The 27,790-nt window shown below is 69.0% G+C and overlaps 1 protein-coding gene across 2 annotated transcripts; it reads left to right on the forward strand.

Annotated features, from left to right (window-relative positions):
- Positions 1–3,283: 3,283 nt before the first annotated feature.
- Positions 3,284–25,200, forward strand: CPLX1 (complexin 1). 2 transcript variants are annotated; one of them, XM_072738067.1, is made up of 4 exons: positions 3,284–3,462; positions 4,934–5,038; positions 18,609–18,784; positions 23,483–25,200. In XM_072738067.1, the coding sequence occupies exons 2-4, from the start codon at positions 5,008–5,010 to the stop codon at positions 23,678–23,680; spliced, it is 405 nt and encodes a 134-aa protein (XP_072594168.1). In that variant the 5' UTR covers positions 3,284–3,462; positions 4,934–5,007; the 3' UTR covers positions 23,681–25,200. The 2 variants fall into 2 exon arrangements, with proteins under 2 accessions (XP_072594168.1, XP_072594169.1); XM_072738068.1 differs by having other exon boundaries at positions 3,304–3,462; positions 4,937–5,038.
- The last annotated feature ends 2,590 nt before the right edge of the window (positions 25,201–27,790 follow it).

Raw genomic sequence — 27,790 nt, forward strand, 5'->3', positions numbered from 1 at the left:
GCATCCCCACCCACACCGGGCCCCTGGCCAGCCCTGTCCAGGCGCATTGCGTGGCCGCCACCAGGCCTCTGCCCCACCAGGCGCCGCGCCCCTGCCCGGGAGCTGGAGAGGAGGGGCGGGGGGTGACGACAGGGCACGTGCGGAAGGGGCCAGGCGGGGAAACACGGCGCGTGCACTGTGGGGCCTGCTCCGGCCGCCCACGGCGATGCGGGGGGCTGGGCTGGGGGCCTCTCGGCTCACTTGGGGAGAGGCTGTGAACTGGGGGAGGGCGCAGAGCCCAGCCAGGCGGGGGCAATGCCAGGGCAGCCGAGGGGCCCCAGGGGGCAGTCCCGCCCGTGGAGGTCACGCACCTGGCGGAGTCCAAGGGCTGAGCCCGGCTCAGGAGGGACTGCAGGGTGTGGTGCAAAGCGGGACCTGTTACAGGGACCCGCTGGGCTTGCTGGAGGGCGGAGGGGGGCCTCTGGGGCACAGAGTGGCTGGGACAGGGCAGGGGGTGGGCAGCACATCCTGGGCGGCCATTCGTGGACCCAGGACGGAGGTCTGCGGCCCGGTGGGGGTCACGTGGTCATGTGATGGGTTCCAGGGAGGGGCCACTGGTCAGAGAGAGGAGCCCACCCCCAAACTGGGGGATGCGACCAGATGCCCCCTGAGGCCTGGAGATGCCCCAGCCTGGACATTCCCATTGTGGGGGCCGCCCTCCTGGTGACTGTGAGACACGGGGTCCCGTCGGTGGGGGCAGGGCGCCCGTGGAAAGTGCATGTCATTGCCAGACCCCGGCGGGCTGCAGTGTGGCCCAGCATGTGGGGTGGGGCCGGGTCTGAGCAGCGCAGCACCACCCGCCCGGCTCCCGGAGCCCCAGGGACGAGCTCCCAGCGGCTGCCCCATGGCCAGCACGGCCCAGGGAGCGGGGAAGAGGCCGTGGTGTCGGGAGGGAGGCACGCGAGGCCCTGATGAGCGACAACCACCGTCCCAGTTCGCCTCCGCGACTCCTGCCACAACCTCCCAAGGCCTCACGGGGTCCAACAGCAGGGGGACCCCAGCATCCGCTTGCATTTGAAGTTTCTGGGCAATCCCCAGTGCACCAAAGTCCGTCCCAGCCCCCTGGGGGTCCGCGCCCCTGGCAGTCCCCACTCCAAACCCAAAGGCCTGTGGGAGCCGGAACATGATGTGCCCTGTGGCGCGGGGGCCAGATGGGACTGGCAGGGGCCGGGCCTCCCTGGAGGGAGCAAAGGGGCGCCCGGGAGGGGCCTCCGGGAGGGGCCTCCAGGAGGCTGAGCTCAGCGGCCTCTGCCATCTGCAGGACTGCGTGGGGGCACAGAGGGTTCTCTGGACGCCGGGGGGCCTGCAACCCAGCATAATATGGTCTTCGTGCCTTGGATCGGGGTTCCCGGCCTGGAGGGCCATCCCTGGAGCAGGTGGAGGGCCCAGCTAGGGCGCCCCCCACGCCCGGCACGCTGCGTGGCCCCTCCCTTCCGCTTCCTGGAACCCTCCTCTGTACCCCCACCCAGGACCCACCCTGGGACTGCGGCCTCCTCCGGTGCCTCTGAACTCACAGCCGGGTCTCCCCCAGCTACTTGTTCCCGCCTCCCTGTGGCCGCTGCAGGTCTTCCAGGCCCTGAGGGCGACACAACTACCAAGGCAGCATTGCCCCCCCCAACCCCCCCACCCCGTCCACAGGGGCAGACCCGGCAGGTGGTGGTGCGCAGCTGCGTCACCTCATGTCCTGGCCACCTGCCTGGAGGTGGCCCTCCCTGGGCTGCCCAGCTGCCTGGTCTCCCCGTCCTGGCGTGGGGCACCAGTCACTCTGATCCGGGACTGTCACTGGCCTTGTCTGTTTCCGCTGGGACAGTCGGAGACTTGGTCGGGGCCTGGGCACCTGTGAGAACAGATGGGGGTCTCTGTGTGGGCGGAGAGTGCAGGACAGGCAACGACAGGGCCAGAGACGGCGGCCTGACACAGGGATGGGGGGGTTGGGGGCCGGGCAGCACCCCGGGACCCCAGGCTCAGGGCTCTGTGTGTGGCGCTCAGCCAGCCCCAGACTGTGGAGTCAGTGGGGCTGTGGGGTCCCCACTGAGCTGGGGGCCTGTGTGCTCCTCCCTCCTATGAGCCTGCGCCGCCCTGACACTGCCCTCGGGTCAGCCGGTCAGCCGGGTGTTGCCCTGCAGGTGGCTCATGAAGGTCACAGGGTCATGGGTCGTGGGGCCTGCTCCGGACTCAGCTGAGGTCACGGCTCTGTGCGTTGCACCCCCAGGCCCATTTGGTGGCAGGGGCGGAGGGGAGAGCCTGGAGCGGGGAGCAGTGACTTCTCTGCTTCCTGGGCTGACCGCTCCCTCCAGCATCCACACCCAGGTTGGGAGGCACCGGAAGGGCCAAGGCTGAGCAGACCCTCAAGGCCCTGGCACACCTGGAACAGCTGAGCACAGAACACCTGTCCCCAGACCCGCGGGAGGCGGGGGCTCTCACCAGTGTCTGGAGGAGGGGGCAGTGATGCAGTGGGACCACGGGGGTCAGCCGGGGCGGGCAGCTCAGGGGCTCCGCGCAGCCCTCGGCTCCCCTTTGGGCAGCAGCTCCCTCACGCGCTGGCCCAGATCTGCGGGGCAGGACCCGTCAGCAGGACAAGGGAGGGTGTGGGGGCCGGAGCCGGGGCCTGGGATCCAGGGAGGCTGCAGCAGTGGGTCCTGGGAGGTGCGTCCCGGGGCGGGCGCGGCCGGCGGGGGCGGCTCTGGCCGCGGAGCCTCCGACCTTGCGGCGACCCCGCGCTCCCCGCAGTGCGGCTCGGCGGCGGGGAAATCCCGGAGGCCGGGGGAGGGGGCGGCGGGGGCGGGGCCGCGGGGCGGAGCGTCCGCAGCGACCTTCAGGCGTCCCTGCCCCGCGGGGGCCGCCGCCCTGCGCCACCCGCCGCCCCGCCCCGGCCCCGCCCACTCCCCCGCCCACGCCCGCTGGCCCCGCCCCCGGCCCCGCTGGCCCCGCCCCGGCCCCACTGGCCCCGCCCCCAGGCCGCGGAGCCGGCCCCGCGCGCGCTCCTGCTCTGAGAACTACGGCGGCGGCGGGCGGCTCCCTCCGCGGGGCGCGTGGGGGCCCGGAGTCGGGGGCGCGCTCGTCCCGCCCTGGGGCGCCGGGCCCGGGGGCGGCGCGGGGGCGCGGGGGCGCGCAGGGGCCTCGCCCGGGTCGGGACCCCGTGGGCGCGGCGGGAGCCCCTTCCCAGCGCGGGGCGGCGCGCACGGGGCCTCCGGGCGGGCGGGGCGGCGGGGGCGCGGCTCCGTGGTCCCGCCCCGCGCCCCGCCCCGCGCCCCGCCCCGCGCCCCGCTGGCCCCGCCCCGTCGTGACGCCCGGACGCGGGCGGGGGGTGCGCCTCCGTGTGACGCGCCTCCCGGTGCCCTTCAGCCGCCGCCGCGTTCCCGGCGCCACATGGACCCGGCCGGCCCGAGCGCGCCCCGCCGCTGACCGCCCCGGCCCGGGAAGGTAACGCCGCCGCCCCGCGCCCCGCGCCCCCGCCGCCCCGGCTGCCCCCGGCTGCCCCCGCTCCCCCGCCGCCCGGCAAGGCCCCCCGCCGCCCCGCCGCCCCCGGCCCCGGGAGCCCCCCAGCCCCCCAGCTCCCGCGCACCCCTCCCCGGCCCCCCGGCTCGCCCCGCCGCCCCGGCCCCCCGGGAGGCCCCAGCGCCCCCCCCACCCCGCCGCCCGCCCGCACCCCGGCCCCGGGCGGGCGCTGTCCGCGGACTCGGTGCTGAAGCGGCCCCGCGCGGCTCTTCCTCGCTCCCGCCGCGGTCGGGCTCCCGCCCTCGCGTCCCCCGCCCCCCCCGCCCCTCCCCGCGCCCCCCGCGCCCCCGCCCCGGGGCCGCTCGGCACCTCGCCCGCCCGCAAAGCCAAGGGGTGCGGCGGCAGCGGGAGCGGGCCCAAGCCTGGGGGACTCCGCGGCGCCCCGACCTGGCTGTGGCTGGGCCCGGCTTCCCCACCCCTCAGGACCCGGGGCACAAGTTTGGAGGAGAATCTGCTTTGCGGCAAGGGCGCCCTGTGCGCCAGCGCCCTGCGGGGAGGCGGCCCCCCCAGCACCCCCCCGGCCCCCCCAGCACCCCCCCAGCACCCCCAGCCCCCCCCAGCACCCCCAGCACCCCCCACCCCCCCCAGGCCACACCAGTGCGGGTCTCCTGGGAGGAGAACCCCGGAAAGCTCTGGATCTCAGCCCTGGGCCGCCCTGCCCAGAGGCCCTACAAGCGGGGAGGGGGAGCACTGCAGCCCCTGGTTTAGGCAGCGCTTCCACACCAGAGTTCAGCGACCTGGACCCTGGAGGCCCGGCAGGCGCAGGTGGGGGCAGCAGAGCAGGTGGGGGAGGCTGCCCTCCCACGGGGTCTCCCACCCCAGTCTCCGCCATGCTGGTGGCAGTGGGCACAGGAACTTCCCCTGGGTACAGCCTGGTCTCCCGGGGCTCCTGTAAGAAGCCAAGGGGAGCTCCCTGAAGGGGCATCCAGCCAGGCCCCACCCCTCCATACTCCTTCTGTCCCTTAGGTGACCCCCCACCCCTGTGGCCCAGGGCCCAGCAAGGAGGCGGAAGAGCCAGTCACCTTCAAACACCCCTTGGGCCTGACCGGGCTTCAGGCAGCCTGGCTCCTGGGAGCTGTGCTCTCCCGGGCTCTGCGCCGCATCCCCATCCCCACAGTAGCCACCATAATCCGGTTTCTGAAAACCAGGAACCAGGTGAGACCACTTTGTAGGTGGAGCAGGTCTTGGGATCTACGTGCCCAGGTCAGGGTGTGGGGTGGAAGCCCCAGACCCCAGTGTCCCTGTCAGCGTCAGCTCCAGCCCTCAGGTGGGGACCTGACCTGTGAAGCCATCCTCAGACCACAGACCCGTGCTCAGGGGCCAGCAGGTACAGATGAGGAAGCCACCCTCACCCCGGCCTGCTCGGGGTGACCTGTGACCACTTCCTCTCCCCCAGCAGAGAACTCCTGGCCACACTTGCATGTGAGTTCTGACCCTTGGAGGAGCCGCTGAGGAATCAAAGCCATCGTCATGGAGTTCGTGATGAAACAGGCCCTGGGAGGTAGGGAGTAGGGGCATCATGTTCCCAGGGGGTCGCTGGCCACACACCTCACGGGGCACACTCCCTACACGGTCCCCCTCGGGCTTCACCTGCCCACTGGCCCCCTCAGGACGGAGCCCGGGGGTGGAGGAGGACGCAGCCTGGCACACTGTGGTCGGGGCAGAGCCATCCAGGCCGCGCCAAGGCTGGGGTCGACGGTTAAGCGGCAGCACCCTCCCCTCTGGGAGGATAGCCCAGGGTGCGTGCCAGGGGCGCCAAGGGCCAAGTGCAACTGGCAGGGTCTGGTGGGCCCCATGGGGGCTTTGCTCTTGGGGAGCAGAGCCTGGGGAAGCTGTAGAGTGGCTGCAGCAGGGGAGGCGGGAGGCTGCCAGAGCCGGGGCAGTGGGCTCACCCGGGGTGGGGGCAGCAGCGGGCACAGGTCCCGGTGGGACCTAGGGGCATGAGAAGATGCCACGGTGGCCGTGCATCCCCGGCCCCCTTCCACAGAGGTGGTGCAGCGGTGTGTGTGCTGGCGTGAGCGAGCGTGGGGGGACCGCCCGTCGAACCCCGCTGGCTCGTATCTGAAGGGAATCCTGTGCCTGTTTGGTTCAAAAGGACAGTGTCGTGGCCAGAGACCCTGGCCCAGGAGGCGGGCAGGGCGACGGACTGAGGTCCCCACCAGCCTGGGTGCATCGCGCTGGAGCCGTGGGGCCCGCCGGCCATCCGTGTGCCCCAGCGCCCCCGGCTGCTGCATCGGCTCCCCACAGCTGCCTGCAGCGGCACCTGACCGCCGTCCCGGGGGGTTTTCCCGTGGTGGCCTCTGTGGGCCACACCCTGACCAGGTCGCCTTTGCAGCCTGGCATGAGTCAGTTGCTGCACCTTGTGGCGCTGCTGCAGCGGCAGAAGGGGTCGGGGCCTTGCTTCTGGAGGTGGGGGGCTGCTGCGCCACTGGTGGGGGGCAGGATGGCAGGGCCACCAAGCCCAGGACCGGGGCCCCAGGGGTGGGCTTGTCCCTGGCGGAAGCGCCGCATTTCTGCTGCTGTGAGTTAAGTGGAAAGACACTGGGGGCTGGCCTGGGGCCACGTTCCCGGAGATTTCGTGGTCAAGGCTAGGCTGCAGGTTGAGTCTAATTATAATGATTACGTCACCAGGACATGATTCAGGGACGAGCATCCTGGCTCTGGGAGCAGTCGGTGTTCCACCCAGCCAGTCCCAGGCTGTTACAGATAATTAATTAGGTGGCTAATTCAGGCCCTGAGGTGGGTTTGTGAGAAACCTGAAATATCTGATTTGGCTGTCTACATGGCTGAAATTAGCTGGGTAATTGCCAGCCTGGATTCCCTTTGTTCCATGTCAGCCCAAAGTTTCTCCTGCGGCGGCGACGGGGACACGTGGGAGCTGCAGGGGGGCAGAGGCACCTTGGAGCGCCCTGTCCGCAGCTGTCACGGGGTGGCCCAGCCAGGTGCTGCCCCCAACACTTGTCACCCCCTGCTGGGGTTGGGGGCTGCGTGCGGGCTTCCCCAGTGAGACCTTGTATTTTAGTTCCCCCTGGACGGGCATCATTTGGCCTCTCAGGATGAGTGCGTGCAGACAGACGGACAGGGACGGACCCAGACCCAGAGGGATGGTGCCGGGAGGCCACTCAGAGAGGTAGACCCGAGACACAGGGAGCAGGCGGGCGGCAGGTCAGCGGGGGACAGGGGGGCACAGGCTGCCTGGGGACCTGCGGGCGATGGGGGGCCCGAGATCACGACGGACAAACCCAAGGGCGAGAGACACAGATGGACAGACAGATGTATCAGAAACAAACCGAGAGACAGAGTCAGGGCTGGACGCCCAGAGGCCACACTGCCGTGCGGAGGGAGGCCAGCGGCAGGAGGGGCGGCGGGGTCGAGGGCCTGGACGCAGCCTCCTGGGGCCGTGGCCGTGGCCGTGGGAGACCGTCCCCGGCCGGCAGGGCTGCTGTGCGGTCCTGACCGTGCGTCTCGTGGAGGAGCCTTCGGGGGCGGCCTGGTGGCAGCGGTGGCTCCAGGCTGCGCAGGCCGTGTCCAGAGGCAGAGCAGTGGGGCACCCACAGGCCCCGGGCACGGCTGTTTCCGTAGGGCCGGGTCCACCCTGAGGCTCGGGGGTGATGAACTCAGCGCCAGCCTGAAATTCAGGGGCTGCTGGGCCAGGAGCTCGGCTGCAGATGGGACGGCGGTGGCGTCCCCGGAGACCCCGGCCTTCCCCACGGCCCGTCCCTGCGTGCAGCCCCGCTGAAGCCCAGCCCGGCCGGGGGGCTGCTGGCGCCGCCGCCACCGCCGCTGTGTGGCCCTTGGCGAGGGCTGTGTCCTCCACAGTCTGTCTGGGGCCAGGAGGCAACTGCTACTGGCAGGAAGGGGAGGGAGCGCTGGCCGTGGTGAGAGGGAGGGCAGGGCCCAGCGGCCAGGAGGGGCCTGCCCACCGGGAGGGGGCTGTCCTTGGCCCCAGGGACTGAGCAGTGGGACGAGGGGCGGCCCCGACTGGTGGCCTCCCTGCAGCGGGTAGGCAGCGGGCCCGGGCTCCTTTGCCTGCCGGGGCAGGATCTGCCCAAACCACCACCACCCCCCCACCCCCACCCCCGTCCCGGGCCCCCGGAGCGGACCTGGAGGGTCTGCCCTCAGGTCTGGGTTCTTTGTGGGGTGACCCGGGGGCACTTTGGTTCCTTCAGAGTCAGATGGGATCCCCGTGGACACCGCGGCCGGGGAGGGGGGTCCCCTTGGGGCCACCCTGGGACTCCCCCGGATTGGATGCTCGGTCCCTCAGAGAAGAGGGCCTTGCAGAGTCGCGGTGGTGGACTGGACACGGCCGGGGGCTGGGGCTCCAGGCTGTGATCTGAAAGCAGAGTCCCCGAGGCCAGGAAGCGGCGATGGCCCTGGAGCTATAGTCACACGAGGTCGAGAGCGGGGGCTGTCACGGTACCGAGGTCGGTGGCTGGTGTAGACGCGAGCAGGGCAAGTCAGGCCCGACAACTGGCTCGCGGCCGGCTGTCTTGCTGCCCTGCCTCGGGTGCCTCGTTCCTCGTCCAGAGCAGGCTCGGGTGCTCGGGGCTGGTGCGGGGCGGGGGAGGGCTTCACGGGGGGGCACCTGAGCTGGGATTCGAGGGTGCACAGATGAGCCGGGGCCACCGCATGGAGACAGCAGGACGTGATGGGACACCCGCTGCCTCGGGCTCCCCAGGGCCTGGTCACTGTGTCCCGAGTCCTGGGGCACTCGGCCTGGGCCGGCCTGGACTGGGGAGGCTGCCCTCTCCTGGGAGTGGGAGGGCTTGGGGCCTGTGCTCAGGTCATCAGGGTGAGGGCTGAGCGGCCCCCAGCCCGAGGCCTGTGCGTCTGAGGGGACAGCGGCTCTGCTGAGCCAGCCGCGGGGGCGTGGGAGGGACCCGGGCACCGTCACCCAGCCCTCCGTGGACAGGAGAGCATCTCAGACACGTACGGCAGGGGGAGCCTCCGGGTGCCGCTGTGGTCGGGGGCCTCTGCGCCCTGGGGCAGCGGGCTGTACGCCGTGTGCGGGGACGGCTTGGGGGCTGTTGGGGGCCAGCCCCAGATGTGGCAGGGCTGCCGGGGTTCCCAGCTGGGTGCTCACATGGAGGGGGGGGGTTGCAGGCGAGTGTTCCTCTGGGCCGGGAGCCCTGGCCAGAGAAGCTTCTCCTTCAGGGCCCCCCCACCCCCCGGTCTGGCACCTGCTTCTGTTAAGCATCCGGAGTACCCCTCCCGCTGGCTCTGTGACTCCTGGTTGTGCCAACGTCAGGTCACAGGGCCCCTCCCGGACTCTCCCTACCTTGCCCTCTAGGACCCGGGTCAGAGCTGCGGGCAGGCTGAGAGCCCAGCTGGTCCTGCTGCACCCCCGGTGTCCACCCACGGAAGCCTGCCCTGAGGGTGAGGCCAGGGTGGCACAGGCTCTCCCGACCAGGTGGGCAGTGTGGAGTGCCTGCCCCGGTACCTGGAGCACATCAGGTGGAGTTGATCTGAGAGGCCGGCCCCAGGCCCCGAGCCCTCCAAGGCAGGGCTGCATCCCTCCCTGCTCGTCCTCGCGAGCGGGGCGTCTCCATGGGCAGCCAGCAGCAAGTGGGTGACAGAACACCACCACCAGGGTGGGCGCCGGCTCGCTCCCCTGGGCTCGGGAGAGACCCGCTTCTCCCACGTCTCTCGGAGGCTGCAAAGGCCTCAGAGAAACGGCCTTTTCTCCCTAACCACGAAGGACAGCCCTTCCCGCAGGACAGTGTGCTCCTCGTTGGTTAAGCTACAGCTCGGTTATAAAGCTTCAGCCCCCGAACGGGAATAAAGTGGATGTATTCTACGCCAGCCGAGAAGGAAAGTCGTTTATTTCCGTTGGTTGCCAGGAAATTCTGGTTGGGATTAAAGCGTTCACTGTAGGAGCTCCCGTGCCAGGGGCTCTCAGTGATCGCACAGCGCGGGGGCCTGCTCGGGGTCGCTGCTCATCTAACGCTGGGCCTTAAACCAGCAGAGTGAGCCCGAGGCCAGGCAGACGCCAAGGGCAACATGGATCAGAGAGGAGCACCCGGGGGGCGGGGTAGAGCACTCCAGAGGGGCGGGGTGGGGAGCACTCCCGAGGGGTGGGGTGAGGAGCACTCTGCTGCGGGCTGGGGAACACTCGGGGAGGGGGCGTGGAGTGGGGAGCACTCTGCTGCGGGGCCGGGAGCACCCCGGTGGGGCGGGGAGCACTGCTGCGGGGGCGGGGAGCGCTCTGGGGGGCAGGGCGGGGAGAGCACCCCAGGTGTGGGGCGGGGAGCACTCTGCTCCTGTGTAGCAGGGATGGAGGCTTGGGGTCTGCGCAGCCCTTGCTCTCCACCTGCCTGTGTTCGGGCTTCTGTGAGTCTCTTTTCTTTTCCTTTTAAAGATTGGCTGCTTCTTTCTGAAGATTTTATTTACGTGGGAGAGAGGGAGCACAAGCTGGGGGAGGGGTGTGCGAGAAGTCGGCTCTGTGCTGAGCAGCGAGCCCCACGCGGGCTCTGTCCCACAACCCATGAGACCACGGCCTGAGCCAAGACCAAGACTCGGGTGCTTGCCTGACCGAGCCCCCAAGTGCCCCCAAATCTCTGCTCTCTAGACTTGCTCCCGTTTTTCTCATCTCCCGGGGGTGGGGAGTGGGGGAATGACTTCTCTACCCTCTCAGGACTCAGTCCGCACCTCTGGCTTCCGTTTCTTAGGGGGCAGCCTAAGGGAGGGTCCCCACTCCACCCTGGAGGCCCCCTTGGGTCCAGTGGGCTTGACTGAACTGTGGCAACCGGACTGAGGCCAGGCAGCTGCTCAGGACCCAGCAGAGGGCTTGGGGTTCTGGGTTCTGAGTGCTGTGTGCTGTGTGCTGCTGCTGCTGAGTGCCATCTATTGAGTCCCAGGTGCTAAATGCTTTGTGCTAAGTTCTGAGGGTGCCGGGTACTGATTGCTGGCGTCTGGGTGTTAAACTGGGTCTGAATGCTGGGTACTGAGAGTGCTGGGTGTTGGGTTCTGGTTCTGAGTGCCAAGGATGCTGTATACTGGGTGTCTCGTGCTGAGTGCTACATGCTGGGTGCTGGGTGCCAGGTACTCAATGCTGGGTGTTGAGAGTGCTCCACACTGGGTGCCTGGTGTTGAGTGCTAGGTGCTAGGTACTGAGGTGCTATATGTTGGGTGCTGGGTGCTAGGTGCCAGTGCTGGTGTTGAGCGCTGGGTCTGGGTGTTGAGTGCTGCATGCTGGGTATGTGGTGCTGAGTGCTATGTGCTATGTGCTGAGGGTGCTGAGGGTGCTGGGTGCCAGGTGCTCAGTGCTGTGAGTTGAGTGCTGGCTGTGGGTGTTGAGAAGTGCTGCACGCTGGGTGCCTGGTGCTGAGGGTGCTGTATGCTGGGTGCCAGTTCCTACGGGGACTCAGGAGTGGGGACCCGGGTCAGGCAGCTGTGACAGGGCCCTGGGAGGAGGGTGGCCCCGCAGGGAGCACCCTGCCCCGGCTTGCCGTCAGGGGGGAGGCTGTGGGAGGCCCACCTCCCTGGCTTCCTGCCCCGCGCGGGGCTGGCCAAGCGCCCAGTCGGCCCCACCCTGTGAGATCCGGGCCTGAGATCGGGCCTGGATATGTGGGGGGGGGCCTCCCTGTCCCGGGGCCTTGCGCCTCTGGGCAGAGCAGGGGCTGGCAGTGCCCGGCCTCGGCCGCCGCGCGGCTGGCATCGCGGGAGAGCCGGCGCCCCGCGAGTGGGGAGTGGGCGCCCGGAGACCATGCCCAAGCCGCGCCCAGCGTCCCAGGCCTGGCGCCGCGTGGCTCACGGGGCCGCGTCCTCCCTGGAAGCCCGGAGCCCACGCCCTTGCCTGGACCCCCAGCAGGCGCGGGCATCGGGGGTCGTGAGGTGGGGGAGGCCCATGTGGCTGACAAGGGTGTGCCCGGGCCGAGGACACCGGGGAAGGCGGGCGCTGCGCTGGCGGGCGGCTCTGGGCCCAGGGCCCCGGGGCGCAGCTGCCACAGGCCCGGGTCGGAGCCGGAGTGGCCCCAGGTGGCGGGCGCGCCGCGTGGGCAGTGGCCGGCTTGCTCTCTCCCCGGAGGGTGAGGGGCGCGGGCCCGAGCCCCTCCTGTCGGGGCGGGGGGGAGGTCCGCTGTCCAGGAGTGTCTGTGGCTCGTGTGCACACGGGCTCCAGGCTGTGACCGGCGCGGCCCCGGGGGCGGGGCTTGGCAGGAGCCCCGTGCTGTCCCCGCGCCCACCTCCGCCTTCGCCCTGTGGATCCAGGGACCAGCGGGCCGCCCTTGTGGGGAAGGGAAACCGCACGGAGTCCAGAGGCCGCACAGAATCGGACCGCGTGGCCTTCAGGTCACTCGCTGGCGTCACTCTTTACCTAAAAATACTTCCTCAGGGAGGGACGGCGTCAGGTCCATTTCTGACTTTAAAACACCGTACCCGCTCCCCTGTGCCGTGGGGTCATCAGCGGAGCCCTGGCGGCGGCACCCTGTGCTCCAAGGGGTGCGACCTGCCCTGCGGTCGGTGGCCAGGGGCAGGAGGCTGTGCGTGGGGGGCCGTGTGCAGAGGCTTGCAGCTCCCCCCCCACCGCGGGCGGGCCTCCTCCGAGCAGGCCGAGGGGGCTGGGGCGGGACGTAAAGCCCCACTATGCTCCCGGGAGCCCCCATGCCCTGCGTGTCTCCTGTCATGTGCTCGTTGCGATTAGCGCGGCCGTTACTTGTCGGGGGACCCCGAGCCGCAGGGGCTAACACGGCCGCACGGGGAGGCCGGGGCGGGGGTCGGGAAGGGCTGGGGTGGGGGTGGTCGGAATCCGTTACATCCTTGCTGCCGCGAATCAAGGAGGTGCTGGAATTGTGACCCGTGTTCCCCAAGTGCCCTCTACAGGGATCACGCCAACCTGTGCCCCCCCATAATGCACCTTACGCACCGGCTCCCCACGCAGGGTTTCGTAGGACTAGTGCTGGTCGAATAGATAAAATGTGCTTATTTTAAATTGATCTTTAAAATTTTGATTTTAATCCAACATCTTTCTTTTACTCCATGCAGTTTTTGGATACCTTGTAGCTGCCACATTGTGATTTATACATTTTAGGTGAATTTTCTCTTATTTACTGACACCTTGCCGTGCTTGTTACTTGCCGTTGGAGTCTGCAGCGGTCCGGTGTTCCCCCGTATGTCCGTGCGCAGTCGGCTCGCCCGGGCTTGGGTGGCTTCCTCGTCATGTGTGGTACCTGCTTAGTGCCCGGAGCGTCTGCCAGCGGCTCCTGGGTGCCAGACGTTCTGACTTCCGCCCTGCTGCGCGGGATATTTTTGTTTTCCTAAGTATATTTGTGAGCTTCGTTCCAGATGTGGTTGGGTTGCTGAGACACTTTGATTCTCCCCTGGCTTATTTGGGGCTCTGTTAGGTGGGAGCAGAGCCGCGTGCTCTGGGGGTGACCCTCCGACAAGCCTCCCTTCTGCTCGGACGGATCGCGTAGCTGGGATTCACGGCCCATCTGCCGAGGCCGCTGGAGCACGCTCGCCCAAAGGCAGAGACTGGGAGGTGGCGCGGAAAACCAAGACCCAACCTTATGCCGCCGGCAGGAAACTCACTTCAAATATAAAGACATACGCAGGGTAAGGTAAGAAGGTGGAAGAGATACACGGTGCTCCTGTTGCTCAAAAGGAAGCTGGTGTGGATCCGCTGACAGCACACAAAGTAGGTTCCAGAGCAGAGGCTGGTAGAGGGACGAAGGAGGCCGCTCCTGGCGCTGAAGGTGCCGACGGAGGAAGAGGATGTCGCGGTGTCCACTGTTTCTACCCCAGGCACGAGCTTCACGACATAAGCAAAGGGACAAATAGACAAATCCTCAGGTTTAGGTGAGACACTCAGGAGTTGATGGAACAGACGGAAAAGCAGGAAGGACGCACAAGGACCACCGACCCTGCCTGGCGCACGAACACTCCCGGTGAGCCCAGGTGTGCCTTCCGCTCACACGTGCGAGGGCAGAACGTGTCTGGGCCGTAAAGCACGAAGTCAGGAACGTGAAGGATTTCAGTCATGCCGAATGGGGGACGGGGCAAGAAAAGTAACAGGAAGATACCTGGAAATCCCCCCAGGTGCCTGGAAACTGGACAACATGCCTCTGAATGAGCCGTGGGTCTGGGAAGAGTCTCAAGGCAAATGAGAAAGGATTGTAAACTGGGGGACGCGGGGGTGGAGCATCTGCCTTCGCTCAGGTCAGGATCCGGGGGTCCTGGGATCGAGTCCCACCTCGGGCTCCCTCTACCCCTACCCCCCAGTCATGCTCCCTCTTTCTCTCAACTAAATAAAATCTTTAAAAAAGAAAAATAAGAAAGGAAATAAAATTCAGAGCAGATGTGAAGGACATGGGAAGAAGAAAACCCGAAGCTGCATCTTTAAGACAAAACTGGACGTGTGTACAGAATGTACGCGGGCCTCTTGCCCACCAGTAACAGGAAGGCCAGCGGCCAGTTGAGAATTGAGCGGACATTCACGGCCATGGACCCGAGTCCACATGGACCCGGACGCCAACACAGCCTGTAGGTAGGCGGCAGGCAGCTCAGGGTCCAGGCCGGGGCGAGCGTGTGGTAGCAGGTGCCCTGGACCTGCCACCACCTGCCCGGACGGGAGGGGCCGATGCGCGTCCGTGCGATGGGCCCACGCGTCGGCAAGAAGGGGGAACCGCTGGGTGTTGTGTGCGTGGCTGCAATGCCACGGGGGACCTCGAACATCCTACGCGGGCAACCGAGGTACACCCACCTCGCCTTCGGGGATGGGGGGGCTTGTGGTGAGGATGCTTTGGGGGGATGCGCATGTCCACCAGCTTGACTGCGGCCATGGTTTTGTGGGTGTGCATGTGTGTCAAACGCGTGATGGGCAGACTGTCAGGCCTGCGTGAAGCTGTTGTGAACCTAGACCCTGAGCAAGGGCGCGGCTTCCAGCTGAGGTGGCAGGGCGGCGCTCCGAGAAGAAGGAGGAGGAGGAGGAGGAGGAGGAGGAGGAGGAGGAGGAGGAGGAGGAGGGCTAGGTGCACCTGCCTGCCCCTGGCCAGGATGGGGTAGGGGTGCAGGGGGGCGGGGCACGGGGACTTGGGGCGGGGCGGGTGCGGGGGGCGGGGCACGGGGACTTGGGGCGGGGCACGGAGACGGGGTGGGGCGGGCGCGGGGGGCGGGGCACGGGGACTTGGGGCAGGGTGAGCGCGGGGGGCGGGGCACGGGGACTTGGGGCGGGGAAGCCTCTGAGCCTGCAGAGCACGCGGTGCGCGGCCTGAGGAGTGCAATGGTCTTGGACGCGGGACCCTGTCTCCTTCCCTAAAGGCCCCCCCCATCACGAGTGCTGTTTCCTCTGAAACCCCCCCCCCCCGCCCTCCGTCGCCTGTCGCACTGCTGAAGTGGGGAAGTGGGGGCTGCCCACGGTCGCTCTCTGCCGGCTGCTGGCATCGTCCTTATGCGGATTCCACAAAAATAACCTGAGGAATTTCCTTCTTTTCTCTCCTTTCCAAGAACAGTTTAAATATCATTGGAATTATCTGTTTCTTGAATGTTTGAAGGAGCCCATCTGTGAATTCTTAGACACACTTCTCAGCTTTTGACGGCGTGTCTTAGAAAATCCGCTTCATTCACAATTTCAGCCGTATTCGGATACCACGTATCACTTGGTCACGCTAAGGTCCTCTCGGTCTGCAGCGTTTTCCCGCGCATTTTTCCTCATTTCCAGTGTTGTGGCCCCAGACTTGCCCACCCCTGGTGCCTGAGCACCAAGTCCTGAAGGGGGCCCGGTGCGCCCACTCGTGTGGGCCCCTCGTTCTTCCCCTGGAGGCGGCCGAGTGCTCCTGCCGCCCCAGGAACATGCGTGTTGAGGGCGCCGCCGGCCTCGGAGCCCTGGGCTCTGCTGGGTCAAGGCCTGCTCTGGCTCTGGACGCGCAGCGGCCGTGTGGACTCGGGCGCAACCACCCAGCCTCTGCGCGCGACGCCGGGCGTGGGGTTTCCTCCTGCTTCCCCGGATGTCCCACCTGCGTCTTTCCCGCCGCCGCCGGGGCGCGCCCTTTTGCCAGCGCCTTGAGGTCAGTTCTGCAGCCTGAGTTTCTTTTTCAGACGTAAGATTATAGGTCGTTTCAAATTTATGCTCCCCTTTTCTTACTGTGATGAAACATTCACGGCGTAAAGTGTGCCGCTTTGCCGTCAGCGGCCCTGCGTGCCCCCGTTGCTCTGAGCACCCTGAGGACAGCGGGCTCACAGCGTGCTGACGACTGTCGCACTGCGAGCCCCGGCGCCACCTCGCCTCTCCCCAGACCCCGAGAGGGCGCGCCTCCCCAGCGCCCCCGGCACACGCTGTCTCGCTTGAGAACGCCTCCCCTCTGATGACCTTTGTGCCGCCTGCAGCTCCCCGGACACGTCAGACGCTCGGTGAGGGCACTTCCCTTGGGGGGGGTCGGGTTGCCGACGTGGGCACTGCCGCGTGAAGGTTAACGTGGCCCCAAGCCCAAACAGAGAAGGGGACGGATTGTTGGCGTTTCCGCGGGAGAACGGCGCGGACCGCACGCAGGCGGGCTCCACTCTTGGTGTCACTGGCACCTTCACCATGTGAAGCGTGCCCACCAGGAGTGCCAGCGTCGGCCAAGCCTGGCATCCGAGGAGACGGTTTCTACCCACATGTTCTGGGGGTTTCTTGGTTAGGGCCAATCCTAAGGATTTGCTGCTTTTGGAGTCATTGTGGCTGGAGCATCGTCCCATATCTGCGCTAGTCCAGGATGCCCTGCGGTGGGTTCTCCCTGGGCGTCACGGATCATAGGTACAGACCGCGTCAGCGGGGAAAGAGGCGGTGGGCGGGGGACAGCTTGGTGCCTTTGTAATACTTATTTTATTTCCTTTTTTTATTTTTAAAAGATTTTATTTATTCATGAGAGAGAGAGAGGCAGAAACACAGGCAGAGGGAAAAGCAGGCTCCCTGTGGGGACCCTGATGTGGGACTCGATCCCGAGACCCCAGGGTCACACCCTGAGCCCAAGGCAGATGCTCACCCGCTGAGCACCCCCCAGGGGCGCCTCATTTTTTTCCTTACGAGATGCAGTAGAGCTCCAGGACGCTCCCCCACGGAGCGCCCTGGGAGGGGCCAGGGGTCTGTGGGGCTGAGCCCCCGCCCTGCCTGCTCTGTTGGTGGCCGAGCATCATGCGTATCTTTTAAAATGTGGGCGTTGGTTGTTGGCCGGTATCTGAGCACCCAGGCGTGCCAGGCGGTGTTCTGGGTGTTGGGGCTCAGCGGGAGCCGGCGGCTGGTCCCGGCAGACACGGACGAGACCCCGCGACCGACGAATTAGAGCATTATCTCCGGTGATGGTGCCTGCGGGCATGAGGCCGCCTGACGCCGCCTGTTTTCTCGTTTTTATCCCGGTTCCCATCGGGTGCCGCCCGGGTCTCCGGGGTCGTGCCTCGGCCCGCACCACCCCGCCAGGTGCTTCCTGTCACGCAGTCCCCAGCCGTGGCCTCGCCCGGGCCCTGCACCTCCGCGCAGCTGGCCCCTGCCTCGCGTGGCTCTCCGGGCCGGGCCGCCCGAGCTCCTCCACGCACGAGCCCTTCGCTTGTCAGATTTCACACAATTTCCTTTTCGCCTCTTGGGGCTGCGACGGAGATTGCGCTGACCTGTGACTCACTTTCGGGGAGCGGGCGGCGCGTTGTGGAACTCCCCGGCCCTGAACGTGACAAGTGACTTTATTTATTTAGAAAAATTTCAGTTTTCCGTTACAGTTTATAATTCTCACCGTAGGTTTGTTTCAAGGTGAAAAATGCTTTTCTCTTTTCAAAAATTGACTTTAACCTAAATGTAATGTGCTTCCTGGGATGGGATCCTGGAAGAGGAAAGGGACATTAGTGGGAAAAGTGACAACATCCAAATAAAGCGTGTGGTTGCCTCGGAGCCTCGCCCCCACACTGACCGCACCTCGCAGCGACTGTTGGAGGACTGCTCGGAGTGCACCCGCCCTGGGACCAGCTGGGTGGCTTCTGTGACCCTAAGACGATGTCCAGGAGAACTTCCGGAGATGAGCGCTCACTTGTGCAGCGCGCAGGTGTGCATGGTCCCTGCTGTGTAGGGTGGACCGCAGGTGGGCGCACCCACGCCAGTGACCAGCATGCAGGGTGCCCAGCAGGTCGGAGCGGTGGACAGCGTTCTGGAACGTGAGCTCTCGGAACAGCAGCAGGTGCATGTGCCTGAGGGGGACACCAGAGCCTCCCCCCAAGAGGTTGGAGACTTCTGCAGAGCGTGGGGGCGGCAGGGGGGTGAGGGGACGGACCATCATGTTAACAGGGGCATGGAAGGGGCAGGCCCGGGGGCAGAGCTGGGGCAGGGGTCTGGGCAGGGGTGCTCTGTGTGGGTGCTGCGGGTTCCCACCCGACCCCCCCCAGCACTGGTCGGGACGCCCCCGCCACGTCCTGAGCTGGGGAGTGGGCCCGGCAGGGTGGGGTCCGCGCTCCAGCGAACATGGGGGCGCAGGTCCCAACGTGGGGCCCTGGTTTCAGGGAGAAGGGGGGCGGGGCGGCGATGGGCGTCAGAGCAGGCTGGGGACGGGGGCATGACGGCGGCTCCCCCCCCCCAGCCTGTTTCTGGGGCTCCCAAGTGCACCCCACCGGCTCACCTGGGGCAGCGCTTGGGTGGGCTCCTCGGGTCAGAGGGTGGAGGCTCGCGCCCGCAGAGCAGGGACTGAGGGTGGGGGTGCCCCAGCAGCTGGCCACCCCTCCCCTCGCTGCGCCCTGGGAGCCCTGGGTGCCGGCTGAGCCCCGAGGCTGTAATTCCACGTGTGTCCCGTGGGCCGAGGACGGAGGGCGGCGGCAGACGTGCTTGCTGTTGCCCGTGAATCAGGAGCTTATGACAAAAGTGGCGTCTGGTGCCGCCGAGAAATTGGGGACCCGGTGCTGCCGCCTGCGGCCTCGGAGCTCAGACCCGGGGCCCCAGCGCCTGCACCGCCTGCGCTTGCACATGAGACCCTGGCCCCGGGCTCCCGGGCACACGCGCCCGGGCACACGCGCCTGCTGCCCAGACCGCCTCCCCCCTCCCCAAGACACAGGAGGACACCCCAGGACCGGGGGAGGGGGGCGCTGGGGGTAGCTGGTGGGACTGAGCGGCCTTCTGTCCGCAGGAGCCACAAAGGACATGGGGAAGATGCTGGGGGGTGACGAGGAGAAGGACCCCGACGCCGCCAAGAAGGAGGAGGAGCGCCAGGAGGCCCTGCGGCAGGAGGAGGAGGAACGCAAGGCCAAGTACGCCAAGATGGAGGCGGAGCGTGAGGCCATGCGCCAGGGCATCCGGGACAAGGTGGGCACGGGGCAGGGGACGGGGGGCGGGGGGGGAACACGCGGGGCCCTGGGGACGGGGACGCGCTGGGCTTCCTCCGCCCGCCCTTTGCCGGCTCCACGGAACAGACCTTGGGATTGGACCGTCCGGAGCCCTGGGGGGTGGGCGGGGGTCCCGTCCTCGCGTGGGGTCTCTAGGCCCCCAGGACCGGCCGTGGTCTGTGGCCTCCACCCCGCGCGTCCCGGAGTGGCCCTCACCTGCCCCACCCCAGGTTGTAGGGGGAGGCCCCCCAGCGGGTAGGCGCCCGGGGCCCTGGCGGGTGAGTCATCACGGGCAGGGCTGTGCCCCTGGGCACCCCTGGGGGTCGCCGGGCCCAGGTGCGGGGTGGGGGGGGGGTAGCTGCCTTGCTTGGTTCCCTGGTGCCCCTCACCCCATGACCCTGACTCCGGGTCCGAGGGAGGAGATCAGCGTGGCCCTGGCCCTGCAGGGCGTGCCGTGTGCAGGTGCAGCATGGAGAACTCCACTCACCTGGGGGAGGAGCCAGGCCCCCCAAGGTTGGGGGCGCCCCTGGGGTAGCTGCAGGCCTCCGGGGCACACAGGGCCTCGGCATCGGTGGGGGTGCGGACGGCAGACCTCGCCACCCAACACTGCTCCCTGGGCGCCTTTGGGGACCTGCAGAGACCTCCCCTGGCTTTGCCCGGCGCACTGGCCCCCCTGCGGTCCCGGGTCAGGCCGTGGCTGGGGCGGGGAATGGGGACGGGTCGGGGGGCAGGACGAGGACGGCAGGTGCCGGGCGGGGTGTCGTCCAGGGGGTGGGCGGGCCAGGGCCCGTGTCTGAGGCCCACGTCTCCCTGTCCGTCTGCCTGCGTCCAGCGATGCAGCTGCCCTGGGTGGTCACCCCGATGTGTCCTCACCCTCGAGCCTGAAAACAGGTCACGGTGCTTGGACAGGTCTCGGCGCCCCTGGGGTGCGATGGGGCGGCCTGCTGCCCAGGGAGTCCCTGCCCTGGGCCCGGGCCTGCCGGGGGGACCCTGCTGGCGCTCCGCGTGCACACCCGTTTCACCCCGGGGTCAGCCCCCGGCTTGTGATGACTCAGGCTCACCGTGCCCCAGGGCCTTTGCCCTCGCTTCTCCCCGGTCTCCCCCTGAGGCGCCAGCCCCCTCCCCCGCTGGCTTTGCTTCCCGCCTACTTTTATGGGACACTTAGGGCTTTGCCGTTCCATGTCCCCCCCACGGATGCCGAGCTGGTGAATGAGTGAGGGAGCGAACGAATGAATGCACAGAGGGCTCGGGAACAGAACGGGTGGTGGTGGACGTGGGAGCTCCTTCCCGGGAGCAGCTGGGGTCCTGCAGCTGGCTCCCCAGCCCCGTCAAGCCCCGCGCCCTCGGAGCCCGGTCGCCCCGTGTGAGCTCCCCTCCCGGGACCCCGTGGCCGGGCCTGTGCACCGGTCCCATTCCTGTGGGCGCGGGACCCCGTGGCATCTCCCTGCGGTTGCGGGGCGGGCTGGCCGCGGTTTCCTCACCTGCCCAGCCTGAGGGTCCCTCCCGCTGTCGCAGGTGAGGTGGGACCTGTGCCCGGAGGGTCCCCCTGCGGGGATGGCAGGGCTGTGCGGGGGCGCCTGCTGGGGTCCTGATTCCGCCGGCAGGGGCCTGCCCTGTGCGGCTGCAGAGTGGAGACGGTGGTCACCTGTGGCCACTGGCACGGGCGGCGGTGGTGCCGGGCAGACGGGGCCACGGGTGAGCCCCCATGCGTGGGTCCGAGGCCGGGAGGCATCTGACGTGTCCTGGACGCTGCAGACCCAGGGGCCCAGGTCTCCCAGCGCTGCGGCCCCAGCCTCCAGAATTCGGCCCGCCCGGGGGGTGGGGGGGCTCAGAGCGGGAGGGGGTGTGCGCCACAGCTGACGCCGCGCCTGCTCGGGACGGGGGCACCTGGTCCCCGCTGCACCCCCAGCACCACTGTCTGGCCCAGCCCCAGGTCCTGCTCCTGGGAGGTCTTGCCCCACAGTGCGTCCTTCCCCCTGCCAGGGGACCCTGCCCCTTTCCTCTGGCTACCCCCCGCCCCCGCCCGTGGGCACGCTGCCCTTGAGGTGTGGCTCCCGCAGGTGACCCACCTGGCCCCCAGGCACCTGGCTTCCTCCGGCCCTCCCTGGAGCCATGTGCCACCAGGCCTCGTGGGGCTGGCCGGAAAACGGGGTGCTGAGCTGCCCAGCCCAGGCTCCAGCAGACAGGGGTACCTGTTCTCTGGGGCGCACAGGGCCCTTGGCGACGTCACCCCAGGAAGTGTCTCATCTCAGGGGTTGGTCGGTGGAGCGTCCCTCTGTCCGCCCCATCACGGCCCCGCTGCGGGGTCCAGGAGCCACAGGTGAGGCACCTGCGTGGGTGCCGCCCGCCCAGCCGCCCTCAGCTTGCAGCCGCCGAGCCCACACATCGCTTGCCACTCCCCAGGCTTGGCTGAGGCGCGGGTGGGTGTCACGGGAGCGTGTGGCTGCGGGTCACCAGCGGCTCTGAAGGCCGTGGCCCCGTGAGGCCGGGCACCTCCGCGGGGACCCCAGCCTGGCGCAGCGGCGTGCCCCTGCAGAGAACCGTGACCTTGGGGGAGCCTCACCGGGTGGCCCGGCCTGGGGTCTCCTCCCCGGCGGCCGGAGGGGCAGCCCCAACACCGCAGGCCGCGCTCGCTCGTGGGCCACGTCTCTGGTCGGGGTTGCTCTGCTCGCCGCACACAGCGTGTTCTCGTGGAAGCGCGAGTGTTCCCTGAGCACACGGGCATCTGCGGGCGGCCCACGTCCTCGGGAGCCTGCTCTCCCCAGGCTGACCTGCTTCCTGCCCGTGTTCCGCCCCCGGGGCTCCAAGCCGGTCCGGCCCCCCCTTCCCAGCCAGGGCCGCCACCGGGGCGAGGGGGTGTCACAGTCCGTGCGGCTGGCCGGCCTGACGTCCACGCTCACCTGGTGCATGTGCCCAGTGCCCTCCTGTGCCCCTCAGAGACCCTCCCTGCGCCCCTAGGATGCACAGGGGCCTGTGGACTGCTCGGGGCCCCCTCATCCCTCTTGCAGCAGGTGCCCAAGGAGGCCACAGGCTGTGCTCTGGCCACGGGTGGTGGGCAGAGAGCACGGCTTCCTCCTTGGTGACCTCTGCCACAGTGGCCGTCACCTCCCCAGCCTGAAGCCAGCGCAGCCTCGGGGAAACGGGCGCAGACGTTTCCTTCAGCATCATCAGCGGGCTGGGGGGGCACAGCCAGCCCCCCAGAAACCCGAGAGCAGAGGAAGGTCCTTCTTGGGGAGCCAGCCCCCGCCCCCAGAACCAGAACCAGAATCCACTTTTTTCGGGAGGGGCAGGCAAAGAGAGCCGAGCAGGAACGGGGTCCCCCCAACCCGGACAGAGACTCCTCCTCCCTGAGCCCGGGGTCCTGTGCTTGTGGGGCACCCGCAGAAATCTGGCATCGGGACGATCGCCGATGCGCGCACTGTACCCGCTTGTCCCACTTTACTCCTGCGAGCGCTTCCCTCGGGTGCGGGTCAGAACCTCAGGCGTCCCCGTCCCGACTGGGCCCGCCATGGGACACCAGCCCCGAGGCCACCCAGGACCCCCGCGCGGCTCCTCTCTGACGCTCGTGCTCTCTGCTCCGGGGAGAAGTCCGAATCCGGATGCGGCAGGGCTGCCCGCCGGGAGTCCTTCCTGTGCCCTTGCGGTGGCCTCCGGCGGCCCTCGGTGCCCTGTGCCCGCAGCCGGCCTTTGTCCATTTGCATGTGGCCTCTCTGTCCTCTTCTTTCTTCTACAAGGAAACCCTCACCGATTTAGGGTCCAGGATCATCTCTTTATCCTAAGAGCAGCTCAAAGACCTTATTTCCAAATTAGGGCACATTCTAAGGTTCGGGGTGACATGAGTCTTGGGGGGACGCCGGTCCACCCACTACACAGGGGAGACCTGGATGATCTCCGGGGGCAGAGACGCAGGCCGGAAACCGGAAACAAGGGGCCGGGGATGTCCAGGCGTGGGGCTGCGGGCTTCCACCTGGAGCTGCCACCGTGCCCCCTCCTCCACGGGCTGTCCACGGGCAGGGGCGTGGTCACCATTGCATGTAGGGAGACGTGGCCGGCCTGAGGTGGGACCGCACCTCCCAGCCAGGGGTCTGGGCTGCGTGGGCGCCCCAGCCACGGAGCAGTGGGTTCTCCTCCGCTGCCTACATGCATCCTGCCTATCCCTTCCGCTGCTGCGGGACCTGGGCCCAGGCCGAGGACGGTGGCAGCTTCCTCGGAGGGCACCTGGGAGGGCACGCAGGGTGGCCGCGTGGGGGGGCCAGGTTGGGGCAGGGCCGCAGCTTTGGTGCCAGTAGGGACCCACCTTCCTCTCAACGTGCTCCCTACCCCCCCGGCTCCGGCTTCCGCTGTCGCCCCTGCACTCTTGGCGGGGTCCCCCTGCCCCCCCCAGGCACCCTCCTGGGTGGGGCCTTTGTCCTCCAGGGTCTTGGCGGCAGTCGGCGCGGCCCTTTCTTGGCCACAGGCACCGCCTCTTGGGGGGATCCCGAGGCGCAGGAAGGGTCCAGCCCTTCCAGGGACTGTGGCCCCAGGCAGACCTGGGGTCCCTTCCAGGGACTGTGGCCCCAGGCAGACCTCTTGGGGGGATCCCGAGGCGCAGGAAGGGTCCAGCCCTTCCAGGGACTGTGGCCCCAGGCAGACCTGCTCCCGGGCTGACCCCCCTCCCTGCCCCCCCCGCCCCCCCCAGTACGGCATCAAGAAGAAGGAGGAGCGCGAGGCCGAGGCCCAGGCCGCCATGGAGGCCAATTCAGAGGGCAGCCTGACCAGGCCCAAGAAGGCCATCCCGCCGGGCTGCGGGGACGAGCCCGAGGAGGAGGACGAGAGCATCCTGGACACCGTCATCAAGTACCTGCCCGGGCCGCTGCAGGACATGTTCAAGAAGTAAGCGGGCGCCGCCAGCCCCCGCTGCGCCCGGAGCCCCCCCTCGCGCCCTCGCCTACCTTCCCCTGTACCTCCGCGAGGCCCCTGAAGGGACGTCGGGAGCAGAGTGCAGCCCCCCAGCGCCACTATAAGCCATAGTCCTAGATCTGCCCGCCCCACGCCCGCTCATGCCTCGGGAGCCTGCGCCACCTCCCCACCCCCGCACTGCCATTGCCACCAACACAGGGGCAGGGGCGCCTGCCCCCAGGGCCCCTGCGGTCTGTGCTGCGGCCCGGGCCCGCCCACGTGCTCCTCTGGGTGGGCCCCCCAAGCTGGGACGGCCCTGACCGCCCCCGCCCTTCCCCTCCACCCAGCAGTGCCCGAGGTCCGGGCACCGACCAGGCCGGCATCTCGACCGCCCCTCGGTGCGCCGTCCCCGCGCTGGTGGGCGCTCGTCCGCCCCAAACTCAGGAGCACAGCCATAGTGGGGGGAAGGCGGCGCGGGCTGGGAGCAGCAGCCTCCCTGGGGGCGCGGGTGGGAGCCCCCACCCCCGCTGTGACAGCTGGTTGCGGGATCTCGGGGTCCTCCCGCCTGCGGCCGCCCACCTCCACCCACACCCCTCACGCTCATTGTCCATCTGTCTCTCCCCGTCCTCTGTCCCTGCCTGGCCCACTGCCCCGGAAGGCTTTGCTTCTGGCCCACACCAGGACGCGGTCGTCTTGCAGACTAAGGGAAACACAGCAATAGGCCCAGGGGTCATCCCCCCGCCCCGGGTGGGAGTGCAGCCCCCGCCCCCAGAACTCGCCGCCCCTGAGTCCGTGGGCGCAGCCCACTCCTGCCCCACTTGGCGCCTCCGGCCTTCCCTTCGGAGGCTGCTCTGGGTGGGGGTCCCCTGGCGCAGCCCCTGCACCCCCACACCCCCGAGGAGAGCCGGGAGGAGACTCCGCGCCCTCGGAAGCCTGCTGCGCGTCGGGGGGCGGACCTGCCCGGGACCACCGCGGCCTCCCGAACCCCGTGTCTCCACCCTTGTTTTCCTCTGCATCACGATGTGTTGAATCTCAGGTAAACGAGGTCTTACGTGTTTGGGGGTTTTATCGTCACAAAAAGGCCGCAGCCTCGGTGCCCGGGGCCCTTTCTGTCCACATCGCAACGTCATCGTGTCGCGGGCCGGGGCGTGGCCCCCCGTCGCTCTTAGACAAGCCATAACAATAGACCGCAATACTACCGCGCACCCCCTGCCCCGGGCCGCGAGGGCGCCCCCCGCGCCCCGCCGCCTCGCTGCGCCCGCGCCCCTGACTCCTCCCGGTCCCACGTCTGTTCTAAACGGCTGTTTTCACACTTCACGAAGGCAGCTCGGAGCCCACAGGGCGGGCTCGTACCAAGCCCGCGTCCCGTTCCCAGCGCGGGGCGCCCGGAGCAGCCGAGCTTAGTTAGACTGTGGGTGTCGTGTCCTCCGTCGTCGTGCCTGGCCTCCTCCTGCATGTGGGGGGCCGCCGCGTGTGTAGTCTTGATGGAATCACAGCCAATAAACACCAGTGATTTCACCCCGTGTGCTCTTCTCTCCGGGGTCGCAACCCTGCCCGGGCAGCCAGAGGGCACGGGGTCCTGGGGCGAGGGGGGTGGGCCCCTTCCGACCTGGGCTCCCCGGCCCTGACCCCCCTTCTCTCCAAGGCAGCCCCAGGGCAATGGTCCAAGGGCAGACCAGCCCCTTTGGGGGGCCAGCCTCCTCTCGCCCCAGGTCCCACTGTGCTGGCCCCAGTCCCGAGGGCCTGCCCTAGTCTGTCCTGCATCCTTAGGGAGTCCTCCCTGTGCTGCTGGAGCTCTGGCCGCCGCGCCCTAGGACAGCCTGCCCACCCTGGCTGGTGGGAGGAGGGGCCGCTGGCCCAGCGCAGCCTTGCTCGCCCCCTGGGGCCCCCTCCCGTGTGGTCCCCGTGCCCAAAGCCCACCCGAGGTGCCTGGTTCCTTGGATCCCCAGAGACTCGTCTGAGCTCCACTTCTGGGGGCCTCTCTCCAGGGAGCAAGGCGGGGTCCCTGGGGTCTCCCTACACTGCTGCCCGGAAGTGCTGTCAGGAAGCCTGCCCCGCCTGGGCCCCCAGAGAGGCCGCACTGGCCTAGCCCTGCGCCCTGCGCCCCTGCGCCCACAGCTGTGCCCTGGAGGCCGCTCCCGAGCCCTCACTCCCTTACTCCGCCTCAGGCTGCCTGGTGTCAGGAAGGGGACGGAGGACCTGCCTCAGGGGACAGCTTGGCCCCCAGCCCCAAGGACCACCCCAAGCGTCTTTTGCCCCCCGGGGAGGGAGCAGCTGTCCCTCCTCCCTTCCTGAATCCAGAACACTGACGGAAGTCTCTGTGCCAACTCTGTGCTTGGGGTTTGCCTGCCTCCCCCAGGGTGGCCCCTCCTAGATAACGCCATCCCCCCACCTCCCCACCCCCGCGCCCAGGAGCCTCCCCTCCCCCAGCGCGGCCTGGCAGGGGTCCTGGGCAGCAGCCTGGACGCTTCCTGGGGCTGGTGTCTGCTGGCGCGATGCCCAGAGGCCTGCGGCGGGTGCTCTGCTCTGGGTGCGGGGGTGGCGCAGCTCCCTTCCTCCAGCAGGTTTCTCAGCGGAGGACACGGTGGCCAAACAGGACAAGTGCAGGAGACTGAGGGGGAAGGGGGCTGAGAGGGTGGTGAGCCCCAGGCCTTCCCCTCTGAGCACGTGCAGAGACGCCCCCGGGACAGAGGGGTCTTGGGGTACCCTGACGGGAACAGCCAGGCCCTGGGCCCTCGGAGCGCAGACCGTGGCCTGCCCTGGGTGCTTGGCAGGTCCACACTGACTCCGGATGTGGAACCCCGGAGGAGGCCGAGCGCCCCTGCACAGTGCACCCTGCGGGCGGGCCAGCTCGCGACCAGCTCTCCCTGCTCCCGCCCAGCTCCTGCGGCAGCCAGAGGACGCCCCCTCCTCTCCGCCGCGGGTGGGAGCTGCTGGACGCCCAAGCCACTTAGCCCCCGGGCTGGCGGGGCACAGTTTACAGGGCTGCCAGTTAAGGGCCGTTTTGTCTAGTTCAGCTGGTCCGCAGCGAGCCAGCACCTGCCGCCGTCCCGCCAGCCCTGAGCCTGCGCCCCCGTCGCAGTGTGGTCCGGCCTGCACTGGCCTGCACTGGCCTCGGCGGGTCCCCTCGGGTCTAGGCGGAGCAGGGTCCTGTCCCTCCCAGGGAGCCTGGCTCGGAGGGGCTGGGGGCTGGGCGAGGGGGGCCGGGCCGGGGCGACGCTGGGGCGAGGGTGGGGGCCGGGCTAGGGCGGGATTGGGGCGCTGGGCCCGGGGTGGGGCAGGGGAGGGTCTGGGCTGGGGCGGCGCCGGGGTGGCCCGGGGCAGGGTGGAGCGGGCCTGCGGCCGAGCGTGGGGACGGGCTGGTCTCCGGGCTGCCGCGAGGCCGGGGTCGTGTCGGCCACGCGTGTGCGCGGCGCTCGGGACGGAGGGGCCTGAGGGCGGGCGGCGGCCTCTCGAGGGGGGGCCGGGAGCCCCGGAGCCGCAGTCCGCCCGCCCGCCCCGCCCCGCCTCGCCTCGGCCCCGCCCCCGGGCCGGCCTCGGCCAATAAGCGCGCGCCGGGTCGCGCCGCAGCCGGTCACGTGGCGGGAGGCCGACCAATCAGGGCCGAGGAGACGCGGCCGCGGCGGGAGCAGCCGCCCTGGGGCCCGGGTCACCCGGGGGCGCCCGGCGGGGTCTGTGCGCCGCAGGGGCGGGGGGCGGGGGGCGGGCGGCGGGCTCGGGGCGGGGCAGGGCCGAGCCGGGCCGAGCGAGGTCGTGCACCTGCGGCCCCAGCTGCGGGGCGCGGCCCTCTGCGGCCCGAGGCTCGGGCGACCCGGGGCGCGGGGTCTCGGGTCCGCCGCGGCCCTCCCGCTCCCGCCGCCCGCACGGCCGCCGAGGTCCCGTGGGCGCCCGGGGGCCGGACCCTGAGGCTCCGGATGCGGGAGCCGCACACCCTAGGCCCGTGGCCCGGAACTGCGCTTCCGACGCCCGCGCGGCCCAGGCCGGGCCCACCCGTCGCCCCGGCCCCGCCCTCGCCCTCGCCCGGGCCGGGCCGGGCCTGCTGGAACCTCAGCCCATGGACGGTGGCCTGTCCGCTTCCCTCTCCCGCAGCCAATTCTTCACACTCGGA

Source organism: Vulpes vulpes, chromosome 14 (genome assembly GCF_048418805.1).
Source record: "Vulpes vulpes isolate BD-2025 chromosome 14, VulVul3, whole genome shotgun sequence".
Lineage (NCBI taxonomy): Eukaryota > Metazoa > Chordata > Mammalia > Carnivora > Canidae > Vulpes > Vulpes vulpes.